General features: G+C 40.6%; 1 protein-coding gene across 4 annotated transcripts in view; it reads right to left on the bottom strand.

Moving 5' to 3' along the window:
- Positions 1–11,152, bottom strand: part of LOC137128652 (spectrin beta chain, non-erythrocytic 4-like) — a 67,324-nt gene extending 56,172 nt beyond the window's left edge. For 2 of the 4 annotated variants that reach the window (XM_067507012.1, XM_067507013.1), the window contains exons 1-4: positions 10,739–11,147; positions 2,003–2,160; positions 1,459–1,610; positions 871–1,044 (exon numbers count right to left, since the gene is read on the bottom strand). In XM_067507012.1, coding sequence (XP_067363113.1) covers positions 871–1,044; positions 1,459–1,610; positions 2,003–2,147 — 471 coding nt within the window. In that variant the 5' untranslated portion in view covers positions 2,148–2,160; positions 10,739–11,147. Of the gene's footprint in view, positions 1–870; positions 1,045–1,458; positions 1,611–2,002; positions 2,161–10,738 lie in introns of all 4 variants that reach the window. The other 2 variants (XR_010914607.1, XM_067507011.1) reach the window with 2 other exon arrangements.
- Between the last annotated feature and the right edge of the window lie 1,807 nt (positions 11,153–12,959).

The following is a 12,959-nucleotide window of genomic DNA, read 5'->3' as shown; positions in this document are numbered from 1 at the left end:
AGGGGGAAGATCAGATTTAAGCCTCTATCTCCCACAGGAGGAATTAAATATTCGAAAATCAGTTTCGCTGGTGTTCTGCAATGTGCAACAAACAACTATGTGATGCTGCTGCAGACCACAGTCAGACAAACCATCTTTTGATATTAACTATGGTAAAATTTTTCAACAAGAACTATTCAGTGTATATTGTAATTTCTTTCCTGTATTGCAAGAGTCCACCTTTCTAATGTTGGATTTGAACAATAAATCCATGTGAAACAGACACAAGAGGCTGTATTAGGTTTATGCTATCACAAAATATTTCTATCTCCTGCTAATTCACATGTGTTCGACTGGAGAAACACACGGTGAGTTTTATTGAGCAGCCATCACAAGAAACACAATGCACTAGTCACTAATGTTAGCACTCGCTCACCAAAAGTGAATCTTCATATCTTATCTCACTGACCAAGACAGCTGCAATTCTTTGTAAGATCATCAGTGTTCACTTTTTGCAGGGGTGACCAACTACAGTGAGTGCTCGGTGAGATGAGAAAAATGCAATTAACAAGCTGCGCACCTCCAGCTCCACAACAAGGTCACTGTGCCACGATGCTGCGTGAAAACTACTTGTGCTGTATATGACATGAAATCAGACCTCGGTTTGAATTGTCGTTGCCTGACAGTAATAACGTGAGCTTGTTTGGCTGAGACGTTCTTGTGTTATTTCTCTTATCTGTGTTAACCGCAGTAATAAACTTTTTAGCTGTTAAACATCCACCACCAGAGAAATATTTCTAAAATATTTTTTGTTAAATCACTGTTGGCCTTGACTCCATCTGATGCACCTTCATAACTTAGCCTTTACACTGCTAAGCTGTTGGGTTTTACCTGGAAGCGAAGGATGATGGTCCAGATAAGGCCCAGTGTGAGGCGGTGGTTTCCATCCACAATGTCATGGGAACCGACATTTTCTAGGTGAACCCTCTGCTCTTTAAGGAACTGCAGGGCTTTGTCAACATTCTCCAGGCAGTGGATTCGCATGCGACCCCGTGTGGGCCTCGGCTGGGGACGAGCAGAGAGATGAATTACTACTTTTGACTTTGATTGATTGGACAGTCCTACAAGCCACATCAAGCATGTACAGCCGCATTACAATACTTACACAGAAAGAGACAAGGATTAGAGACACTGTTCTTAAATTTGACATCAAAATAAAGCAGCAACGCTTTGAGATTTTTTTTGGTGATTTGTTTCGTGTGTTTGCTGTGAAGCAGCAAACACTTTTCAGATCTTAACGAACGGCTAGTATCCTGGTAAACAGTATTACTCATGTGTACTATCAGAATATATAATGATGTCGCCGCATATAACCCCTTTAACACTTCCCCCTAACACCTTGTTTTCTGTCCCAATCTTGATACAAAGCCCATTATTACTTGAGATTCATATGTTGTTTTTTTTAAAAACAGCTCCCACCAGCAGCTCTCCACTGAGGACCTCCAGCAGTCTGGTGAGCATGTATCCATCCCTCAGGTCATTGTAGAGGTCAGATATTCGACAGGACACTCTGGCCAGATGGGAGTTCACCCACTTGGTAAAAGTCTTCTTCTGCACCGCATCTCGTTCATCTGGGTAAAATAAAGGAGTCAACATTACAGCAAAAAGGGGAAAGAGAAGAACAATCTTGTTCCTTTCTATCAAATTAAGACTATTTGGATGATATTAAATCAAACTTCAACCTTAAACAAAAATCACCTCGCACAAGCAATAAAATTGTGCATGTAGCTTTACTCAATGGGACTTTTTAAAATATATGATCTGTATTCTATGTTTGTGGAGTATTTTAACCATTTGGGAAGTCAAAAAAATAGGGAAGTCAAAATAGGCCCTCAATTCTGTATATTGTTCTTTTTGCTTTGGGTCGACCTCAGCGACAACAAATCCACTAATCAACACGATGCTTTCAGTGTTGCAGATCTTCTCCAGATGCCGGTGTTTTGCTGTGTGTGAGAGCCCCAACCTGCCAGGGCCTTGATCCGGGAGCACTCAAACAGCTTGGAGCTTGTGCACTCCGTCTCCCAAAACCCAGAGCTGAGTGGCCGGTTGTTGTTGTTGAGCTGGCGCTGGGCTTCTGCGTTGTCCAGGGCTGGGGAGGCATTTGCCATTGCGTCCGACACCCTGAAACACATGCACAAATGCCGCTCACACCAACACAGAGGAGACACAAAAAAGCGTTCGCAAAAAGGTTCATAGTGACACTCAGCATGGACTAGTATAGTAGAGGAATTGTCCCTTTTTAACCTGAAGGTTAAACAATTTATTAATGTCATCAGCATTTAAAGTTGTATTCTCATGTTCTCATGGGACCGTTTAGGTCAAAATGTTTTTTAGAAGCTTCACACTTCAGGGTGGATTGCGGTGAGGAGTCAACTTTAGATAAAACTGAATTTTTCATAAAATGTTAAGGGCCCCTACCATGAGGGGGATACATGCCAAACATGCACTGTATACACACATACACACACTTCACGCAACTCATCAGACACCTTTTAACCCCCATTTAGCCACACAAGTTGACTAACATTAAATTCATGATAGCAGTAATATGGCACCAGTGCTTGGCATCAGAGCTTTTTACAACAGAGAACCTTAAAATAAAATACCTGATTATTCAACGATGGTGCGAGACAGAGTAAATCATATTTGGGTCTCTCATCTCTACTGTTCCCTCCATTGACAGCTGAGGGCCGGCTGATAAAAATAACTTAACTTCAACAAGAATCAGGTTGAGAGGGAATAAAGGGAAATGTCCACCACATCAAACTGATAATGAAAAGTGTTCGTATTTGTTCCATTTTCTGGTATGTAAGAAATGTAAGAAATTGTTAAGGCTGTTGGACCAATAACAGATTTCTGATCATTTGATACAGAAGGTTCTATGTTGTTTAATGTATATAGCTGTAAATATAGGCTGAAATTCTAAACTTAAATCCATTTTTATCTTAATAAACCTACATTTCTGCAGTGTAAAGCAAAAGTAAATGAACTGGTTTTGCTGTTTTCATTTATGAAGGGGACTGTAGCTACACATAGTTTACATTCGCTTTTGTCTCACTCTATTACTTATTGACCACTTTTATACAATGACTTTGGCACTGGGACAGTATATTTGTATTATATTTTATTATTTAATTATTAGGATTAATATTCATTCATTATTATTAATATGTATTATTATCAAAAAATGAATTTGCATCAACGATGGCGGGTTTGAAGCTAAAAAAATACCCCCACTCTTCCAGTTAATTTGCAAACCATGAGGGTTAAAGTCAAAGATGCCGTGATAACGAACAAAGCCACTGAACTTAATGTTACCATCTCTCTGCACCCAATGAAATGCTTGTCCACAAATGCTTCACTGAATAACACAGAATGAAAATGCCCCTTCTTCTCAACCCCCCTTGGACACTTCCCCTTCCCCCAGTCACCACCTTTACACAGCAAGACAAATGCAAAAATCCATAGAATAAAAATGATTCGCAATCGTATATTGCAGGTTCATGCTGATTAAATCTGGATTCAAGGTTTTCCAGACGCTGTGCTGGTTTAGAGGGTTCTTACCCTCATCTCATCTCATCACCCCCCTTTTCTGGCCTCTCCCTCTCTTTCCACTACAACAAAAGCCTAAACTCTGAGTCGTCACTAAACCTAAAGCAGTGGGGAAAAAAAGCAGCCATATCCAGTAAATGTCAGTGAGCCCTGCAAGACAGAGAGAGGAGGGGTAGTTGTGCACATGCACTTAGCCAAAACATTACAGGGCTTTCTACCAGGGGACAGAACAATATCTCAGCACGATTTCCTCCTTTTTTGTCTTTAGGTCTCCGATGAGTGGCATCAGATGCTGTGATCTCAGACGATGCAAGTGAGCTAAGCCCTGAGTTTAATCTCCCTTAATCCATGTACATTTTTCACCTGCATCCCCATGTAGGAAAATCCCTTGCGGAGTGTGTGAAAGCTAAAAGCAAGTTGGGGCCACTACAGACTAAACTGACTTATATCCCCAAACTACAAAGCAAGCAGAGGTTCTCCGAGAAACACTCACACGCCACAGAGAGGTGGGAGTATGTGGCGAATACAACAAAGGATGCTAATCTCAGTGATTTTTAAACCATGCTGTTGCATAAATATAAGACAATATGATTGTCATAGCTGTCACACTGTAAAATGAATGCAATGCTACAAAAGTACAATATAAAGCTTGTAGGTGGGTTTCCATCGAAATGCAGAGCAAATTTGACCTAAAATAATAAAAAAAAGGTCTTGTGGAGAAAATGCTAATTAATATGCATTTTTATCAGCCACCATGATATGAATATTAGACATACACATCTAGTGGCACTATTGTTTCAGTCTGGTACCAATAAACTACTGCAAAAGAGGCCACATTAAGGGTCATTAAGGGCCAAAGCATGTGCTTAGAGTCTAAGCCTTAGACAGTGGCATCATGGAGCAGTTGTGGACAGACTCACACGCTATTTCGCACATGTGTACTTGTAGCCAACAGCAAGTATATCTTTACTCTAAGAATTGAGAAAAATGTAGAAATTTAAGGAACATTACAATCTCCCCATTGTTCCATAGAACAGATCCTAACTGTTTTCATATGCCAGTTTTTAAGATACATGATTTGTGTATACATCACAATCATTTGGCTGAAGCTGCCACTAAACATCGAATTTTACCAAATATCACCAGTAGATGATCGAGAACAAGCAACAGTATTAACACGAAACTAAGTTCACATCAGTCAGACTGCAACACTATCATGTCAATCAAAATACTGTGTAAATGTTTGTGCGGGTCCTCAGTTCTCCCTGCCTCAATCCTCGCCTGACATCAGCCACCTGCTGTCTTTCAATCAATCAGACTCACAGCTTGTAGGACTGCTTGTAGGATGCGTAGCTGTTTGTGTGTGTGTAATCACATTTATTCTAATAGTCAGACTCAGCTGTTGAGAAATCGCACAGCCCCAGGCAAGAGAGATGACACTATACACACACACACACCCTTTCATTCATGGCTCTCCGTTTTCTGTTCTATAAGTGGCAGCAGCAATGAGATGCTTCAAGGTTTGCCTCCAAAGACTGAACACAGCCTGAGGGAAATTTCGGATGATGAAAATTAGGAAGGAAAAAATTTGCCATATATTGGACTCGGATTTATAGTAGTACAAAGGTCAAAACCTGCACGTTTGAACATCAGAAACAAGTATAAAAACCAAGTACAAGTACCCACACAGCTTCATGGTAAATGTGGGCTGAAATAGGGATCATTGAATGAGGTGTAAAACTCAGTCTGCCATGTCAAAATCCCCGAAATAACATAACAACCAGTGCTTGTTTCCTGAACTCGAAGTTCCCCCTTTGTGCCGTGCGAGCAGAAAAAGGGAAAAAATATAAAGCAGTGCACAGCAAGTTCTTGTGACAGAGAGGTCCCCGTTAATTTCTACATTAACATGATTGACTGAATAACATGATTTTTGTTCTCCTCTCCTTCTCCTGCGCTGGTGCACAGTGGGGTTACATGCAAAACCCCACTGTGTTTACCTGGATTCAATCAGTTCCAAATAACAAAATGATGCTACGTGATAACCATAGACCTTTACACTCATGTTTTCTCCTTGTCATAGGCTTTTGGTGGTTCATTAATTCCGTGCACTCTGACATTATTTCCAGCTTTCTTGACATTATATCAGTGGTCCATCTTTTAATCCTACGATTAAAGTACAAATACTACAGCTATAGGCTGTTACTGTTGATATGTGAGGCTACGACACGAGTTATGTAAAATTAAAACTGAAAAAGCATTAGATTAAGTAGCTAAAACAACCTTAACCTGCAACATTCACCAAATGCTGAAGCCAATGCAAAAGTACCTTAAAGGCCAGTGATTCTCAAATCATACTATTATAATAACAAATGTTTTTGTAATATTACATAATACTGTATCTTGTGAATCTAGAACATGACTGTTTAAATAAGAAAATACTATAGTATAATATATAATGAGGAAGGAAATATTTGAGGGATCATTGCTTGACTGACAGGTTACAATAAAGCCCACTTTGCTTTCGGCTTGCTCGTCCGACCTCAGGCTGAACCCAGTGTGCTAAAAACGTCCGACTCCCCTGTTACTGCCCATGTGAAGCAAAAGAACAGACCAGCAAGACGCTACATTTGAAATAAAAATAAATAAAAAAGGACATTTCTTGTGATAAATATATAATTTTATATATCAAATAATAATCTAATCAGGTGTTCCATCTTAAAGATTATGATGAACTGTGAGTCAGAAGAGAAATGACAGTTAAGCGGGGGATGGATCATCTGATCACATTCTTGTTTATTTTGTTTTAAGCTCAGACAAGGTTCTTCTTTGTGCTGCAGTGACTGGAATAAAACCTAGAAAATCAAAGGCTGGTAAAATGCTGCACTACATGTTTTAGAATCACACACACAAAAAAAAGTTGCAACCTAAAATACAACAAAAGCTTATTTGTCTTTGCAGCAATCCTCACATACATATAAACTTATTTCTCCTTAGAATAACCTTTTTACCGTTAGTTAAGAATCAATTAACTAGCAGTATTAGCTGCCCTGATGATTCATTCTCAAACCCTCTTATCCCCACTGTAAGTTGTAGCGATAAATAAACCTGTAGGTCGGAGTAGTTTCCACAAATGTTGCAAAAAAGACTGAAGATGATAATACGCTGTCCTCACAACAGCCACTATGAGAAGCCCAATCCTCATATTAGATTTAAATGTACTATACAAATATACATTTGTGCACAGAACAGACTGTGGATTTAGTCCATCACCTGGAATGGAGCATATGTTGCTCTAAAGCCTCTGTGTACATTTCGGCATCGATGGAGCCTTTGCAGATGTGTAAGCTGCCCACGCCACAGGCACTAATGCACCTCCATACCATCAGAGATGCAGGCTTTTGAACGGTCTCCTGAAAACAAGCTGAATGGTCCCTCTCCTCTGTAGTCCGCTGAACTACTTCATCAAATTCACCGAATGACATGTGGCCCAGAAAACACGGGGGCGTTTCTGGATCGTGTTCACATGTGGCTTCCCTAACACTAACATTTGTGGATTGCACAGTGAACTGTGTGCACAGGAACGGATTTCTGGAAGTTTTTCTGAGCCCATGCAGTGATGCCTGTTTTTAACACAGTACTGCCTCAGTGCCCAAAGATCACACGCATCCAGTTTTGACCTTCGGCCTTGACCCTTGCACACAGAATTTTCCTGATTCTCCAAATCTTTTGACATTATATACTGTAGATGGTGGAATTTTCAAACTCTTTGCAATTTTTCGTTGAGGAAATTGTTCCTGATTTTCCACAATTTATTTGCCGTGGATTGGAGATTATATATATATATATATATATATATATATATATATATATATATATATATATATATATATATATATATATATATATATATATATATATATATATATATATATATACACACACATATAAAGCATCATCATCATATGACTAATAGTGGCCATCAGTATCACACACAGTATACACGCACACACTGCTGCTGATGCCCATTTATTAGTCATTTATTATAGTATATTATATAGTAATATAGATATCGTTGATAGTTCATTGTTTAAACCATGTGTCAAACAAATATGCCATGAGTGTGTGTATTAGAACTGTCAATGGTCCTGTTTGTTCCCTCTAAAGCACTAAGATTGTGACACCATGTGCAGTGGTAAAATGGATTTTAAGAATTTGGCATCTAAAAAGTATTGTCCTGGAACCAGTAAGATGATTTTACATATAATATAAATATTGGTGAATACAATCGCAACCCTCACTTTGTCTCACATATTAAATGAATAGTTGGCCAAAGTGTGGTGATTCATCACCCAAATAATACGGTATCTCCAGCAGGCATAATGATTGACTGCTGCAAATAAAAAAACTAATAATAAATAATTATAATAATAATTAATAATTTATTTTATTTGTCCTCTAATTACATTGCTGCACTAGTGATCCAAGAACAGCCTAATGAATAACCATGGGCATTATTTTGATTTAGAGATTAACAGTAACTTCTACAGACAAAGAGAAAAAGTGAAAGAAGCAGGCACAATGAGGACAGATTTATAGAAGAGAGATGTTGCAAACAAAGCAGAAGGCTAATGTGAAGAAATCTGAAATAGAGACAAAGAAAGAAATCGAAGAAGAGGAGAAAGGAGGGCCCATCCCCAGAAGAAAACGAGGAAGAGAGAGTCAGCTGGCAGCTCTGTGTCCCCATCTCTGATCACTGGGGACCAGAGATAACAAATTTTTACTTCCTTGTTAAATATATATTATGTAAATGTATAGTCAAACAAAGTCTACTACCTAAGTGTGAAAGTCATTTCAGTGTATACATGCGGGAACTGTTTATTTACCAATGTCACAACGGGCTTTACAAGGTGAATCCAGGGCAGCCGCAACTGCAAAAACAGCCAGCGGAAGCTTCTATTAAGAGTGGGCGTTTCTGAGGCTGCAGTGATTGGCAGGCTGGCTAAGCACCACCAACTTTAACGGAGTACAATGATGTTCGCTGTTTTACTATGTGTTTCTGTGCCTTTTCTTGATCCAACTCTGGTTTCTGCTTTCCGGTCTTAAAATGAAGTATTCAAATGCCTTTAATTCAACTGTTACTCTGACCTTAAACTCACCTAAGCACTTACATTAAAATATCTAGTATGATGGCACTATGCACTAATATCTGAAAACTTGATTGTGACTACAGATGGATGTTGTCTTTCTCTCTTAGTTCCTTTCTCTCTGTCACACGCATGCACGCACGCGCACAGAATCCTTCAGTGTGATGTCACGCAGTACACACTTCACACACTGCACTGATTCACTCCCACTCACTTCACCTCAGCATCTGTAAGCGAGAGCAGCAGCCAACGCCCAGCTCTCAGCTGAAAAGACCACAAGTCCAAAAATAAAACCAAACAATATGCCTATGCTTGGACAAACAACAGAGCAGCAGCAGCTAGTTAGCTTCAGTGTCACAAAGAAGCTGTCTTTCATCTGAAGTGTGTCATAAAGAAATATAAGCTATAATAAAGCTGGACAATGTAATGTAATGTGAAATATACCAACAACTGCTTTGCGATCCTGCACATTTTCAATGTTGAGTTCAATAATATACCACATTGGTGTTAAGTGAAACGTGTGTGTGTGTGTATGTTCTTAAAATCTGTAACTGTTATGTTACTATAATAAACTCTACTGATTAGTTAGTATCAGATATAGTAAAATCCATATATTAGCAATACCCGCGTATCATTGAGGTTTGGGTGGCTGTCAGTTCCCTGGAGCAGTTCCCAGCTGACACTGTGCGAGACGCGGTTTCACCCTGGACACCAGTGTCTCACAGGGCTGACACATAGAAACAGACAACTATTCACGCCCACATTCACACCTACAGGCTATACAGAGTCACCAATTAATAAAAGCCAGATATATTTATGCAAAATTATAACATAAGGGTATTTAACACTTTTAAGAAACAGGGTTCAATGTGAACAAAATGTGAAAACAAATGTATTATTGTATTATATACATATTGGTTACACTTGATCAAGACTTAACACCATAAAGTGTAAAACCTTTAATACACGACATCACACAACCCCTTATATACACATTAAAGAAATTGTTTAGTCACACCACAGAATTTAACCCATAAACTACTTTGACCCCCCCCCCCCCCCCTTTTTTTTTTTTTTTGCCTCAAATTAAGGAAATCAAGTTAAAAAATGTAACTATCCTACATAAAATTCCCATAATAAAATAACTAAAATCGGTATTCCGGGCAATGTGAGAGCCTTTAAATACAACACATTCACCTGTGTTTGACTTCCTACTGACCCCATACAATGTATCTATTCATACACCTCATACTAACCAAAGCTACATTTGCCTGCACACTACTATGAGTTCCCTAGCAGAGCTTTGCATATCTACAATGATTAGTGACTAAATTAAATGGCCAATTGCAAAACTGGACTTGTAGTCACTTTCCACTGCAGCTGTGATGAAAGGGGCCACTTTAAGAGTTTGCACTGCTCTTCGCATTGCTAAAGCAAGCTTTTCTACTGATGGTCTGAGTAAAGCACAACAATATTCTGAATGAAGTAAACGATCCCCAAATGGACAGTAATATCAAAGTAATGTGAGGTCACATAAAGACACAGATAACTTTGCAGGAACATGCAGCATAGCATTAGAAATTAAAAGCATTGTAGCTGGTTTACCAGCAGTTTACCAAATGCCATAGAAACCCATTGCCATTAGTAACCTGAAGTTATAGGATACACTGTGTAAAGTGGGTAACGTGCAACAGCACACCACGGCCAATGCAGTAGGCCGCTTTCCTGCTCCTTAAGCCATTTATCCTTCCGAATTTGACAACCAGCGTTGGCGGGCATCACGAACACTTTTCTGGCCATACATTATGTAACGCATGTCGGTGAAAAAAGACGTCCACCAGCGCGTTCCCCCCCATCACATCACTGCGGCACCTTGCACCCAAATGCAGGCCGGCGTGCCCGCAAAACAGGAAAGCGCACCGTGCACATCGGCTCCTTGATCTCACACAAGGAACGAGGAAATCAAAGAAAGGTGTCAGGCTGTCGCACTTCTACTGGCTCACCTTCAGCTTCAGTGTCAGGCTTTGTTGAGTGGATCTGTCCTCCTCTTATACCAAGACGTCGCGGGTTTAAATCGATGAGGAGAGCGGTTTCTCAATGGAGGAGGCTGCCGCTCCGCTTTTATTCCAAGTCTTCCCACGATTAGTCCTTGCTACGGGAGGAAGTGCTTTGTGGGTAATTGCAGAAGCAGCCCGTGGAGTCTGCAACGTGGAAATACGGCGCCTTGGCGCATTAAAGGGGGCTGTGCCCCTGCAGCAATGACCGCCGGCCGGTAGATGCTGTCGGTGCTGAGGATATGAGCCGGTGGAGGGTGATGATGATATCCATAGAGGTCCCCGTTTCCACCTGACACAACCTCTCCTTCTTCCTCCTCCTCCTCCTCTTCCTCTCCGCTAGTGATGCTGGAGAGAAATATCAGCATCAGTGCGGCGAGCAGCGAGAGAGCGAGAGAGAGAGAAATTCGGAGGGTGGGGGCTGCCGGTGATACAGTTTACCAAAACCCCACAATTTCAAGGTGGTTTATATGTAAAGACAATTGAATGTTCAAATTTCAAACCGTTATGTTATGGGCTGCACCAAAGTGATGTCCGGTAACAGTTCTGCAATAAATCCAAGATGTTTTGCACCTTTTTTTTTTTTGTACAGTGGTGAAAGCTTGTTAGACAATAAATTAAGCCTATAGAATCCAACTTTTACAATTTTATTTTATTTAGAAATTCAACAGTTTTCCAAACAACTTCTTAAATCCACTTTAGAAAGTGGACAACAAATGTTGACAAGACCCTTATCAAAGATTGTAAATGCTGTAATTTGGTCATTATACCTTCGAACATGTCACAAAGTTGAAACCAGAGTCTTTACGTTATGGGGATTATATATGGTTACTATCAATATTCTGAATCCCACCATACCGGGCGTGACCCCGCCCACCCACCAAGCGCCACCTTGGTGCCGCTCCCCGACAGGAAGTTTCAACGATTCAAGATTCAAAGTGTTTATTGTCATGTGCACAGACAGAAAGCATGTTTCCCTGCACAATGAAATTCTTACTTTGCCGTCCACAATAGATGTCATACACTAAAGAAAAATAAAAACAGAAAAAAATAAAATAAAAAATAAGAGCAATAAAAGCAATAAAAGTGAGGTAGTGCAGTTCTGAAATAATGAATTTGCAAAAGCAAAAATGTAAATCAATGTAAACAGTTATGCGCATGATTGCAAACTCCTGTCAGCTGTTTATGAGTCTGATGGCAGAGGGGAAGAAACAGTTCTTCAGGCTTGAAGTCCTGCATTTCACACTTCTGTACCTCCGTCCTGAGGGTAGAAGTGTGAACAGTCCGTGCTGGGGGTGGGAGGGGTCTTTGAGGATGGAAGCAGCTCTCCTGTGGACTCTGCGGAGAGGGCAGTGGAGTCCTGGTGACCTTCTGTGCAGTCTTCCCCACTCTGCAGGTGTTTGGTCCATGACAGTAGTGCTGCTGTACCACACAGTGATGCAGTTGGTCAGGACACTCTCAATGACCCAGCTGTAGAAGTTGCTGAGGATCTTAGGCGACATGCAAAACTTCCTCAGCCTCCTCAGAAAATACAGCCGCTGTTTGCCTTCTTGACCAGCTGCGTGATGTAAGGTGTCCAAGTGAGGTCCTCACTGATGTGGACACCCAGGTACACATCCATCCCTGAGTCAGCAGTGGAATAGAAGCTGTCCAGCTTCTCGCTGTGGCCGCTGTGATGACTTTTCTCAGTCCAGAGCATCCGGTGTGAAACTCATGCCTGTGTAATGAAGACCTGCGGCACCACAGCCTCCAAAAGTACTGTACTTACAGTAAAACCAAGCCCAATGTATGCCAACTTTACGGATGGGGGTGGGGTGGGGGGAGTAACCAGGTGTTGGGATCATAAACAGGCTGTCTTCAGTATTCGTTTTCGTGGCCCGTTTCGACCCACGTCTACCGGCTTGCAAAAGTCAAAGTAAGCAAGCTGGTTTCAGCTTCACGCCTAGCGATGTGTAGCTTAGCTTAATGCAAACTAACATTAATTTGATGTAGCTTTTAAAAGGCTAACGTCACTTACGATCGATAACTAACCGGTTAAATTAGATTAGTAATTCAACTAATACCCTGGTAATCGAATCTGTCTGGGAAGCAAACGCTAACATCGGGCCATGTTTCATAGTTCTCCCTCTTTATGGCGTTTATTGGCGGTTGGTAACGTGGGGCCTTACCG

Source organism: Channa argus, chromosome 6 (assembly GCF_033026475.1).
Source record: "Channa argus isolate prfri chromosome 6, Channa argus male v1.0, whole genome shotgun sequence".
Taxonomy (NCBI): Eukaryota; Metazoa; Chordata; class Actinopteri; order Anabantiformes; family Channidae; genus Channa; species Channa argus.
This window is presented reverse-complemented; position numbering and strand designations above follow the sequence as displayed.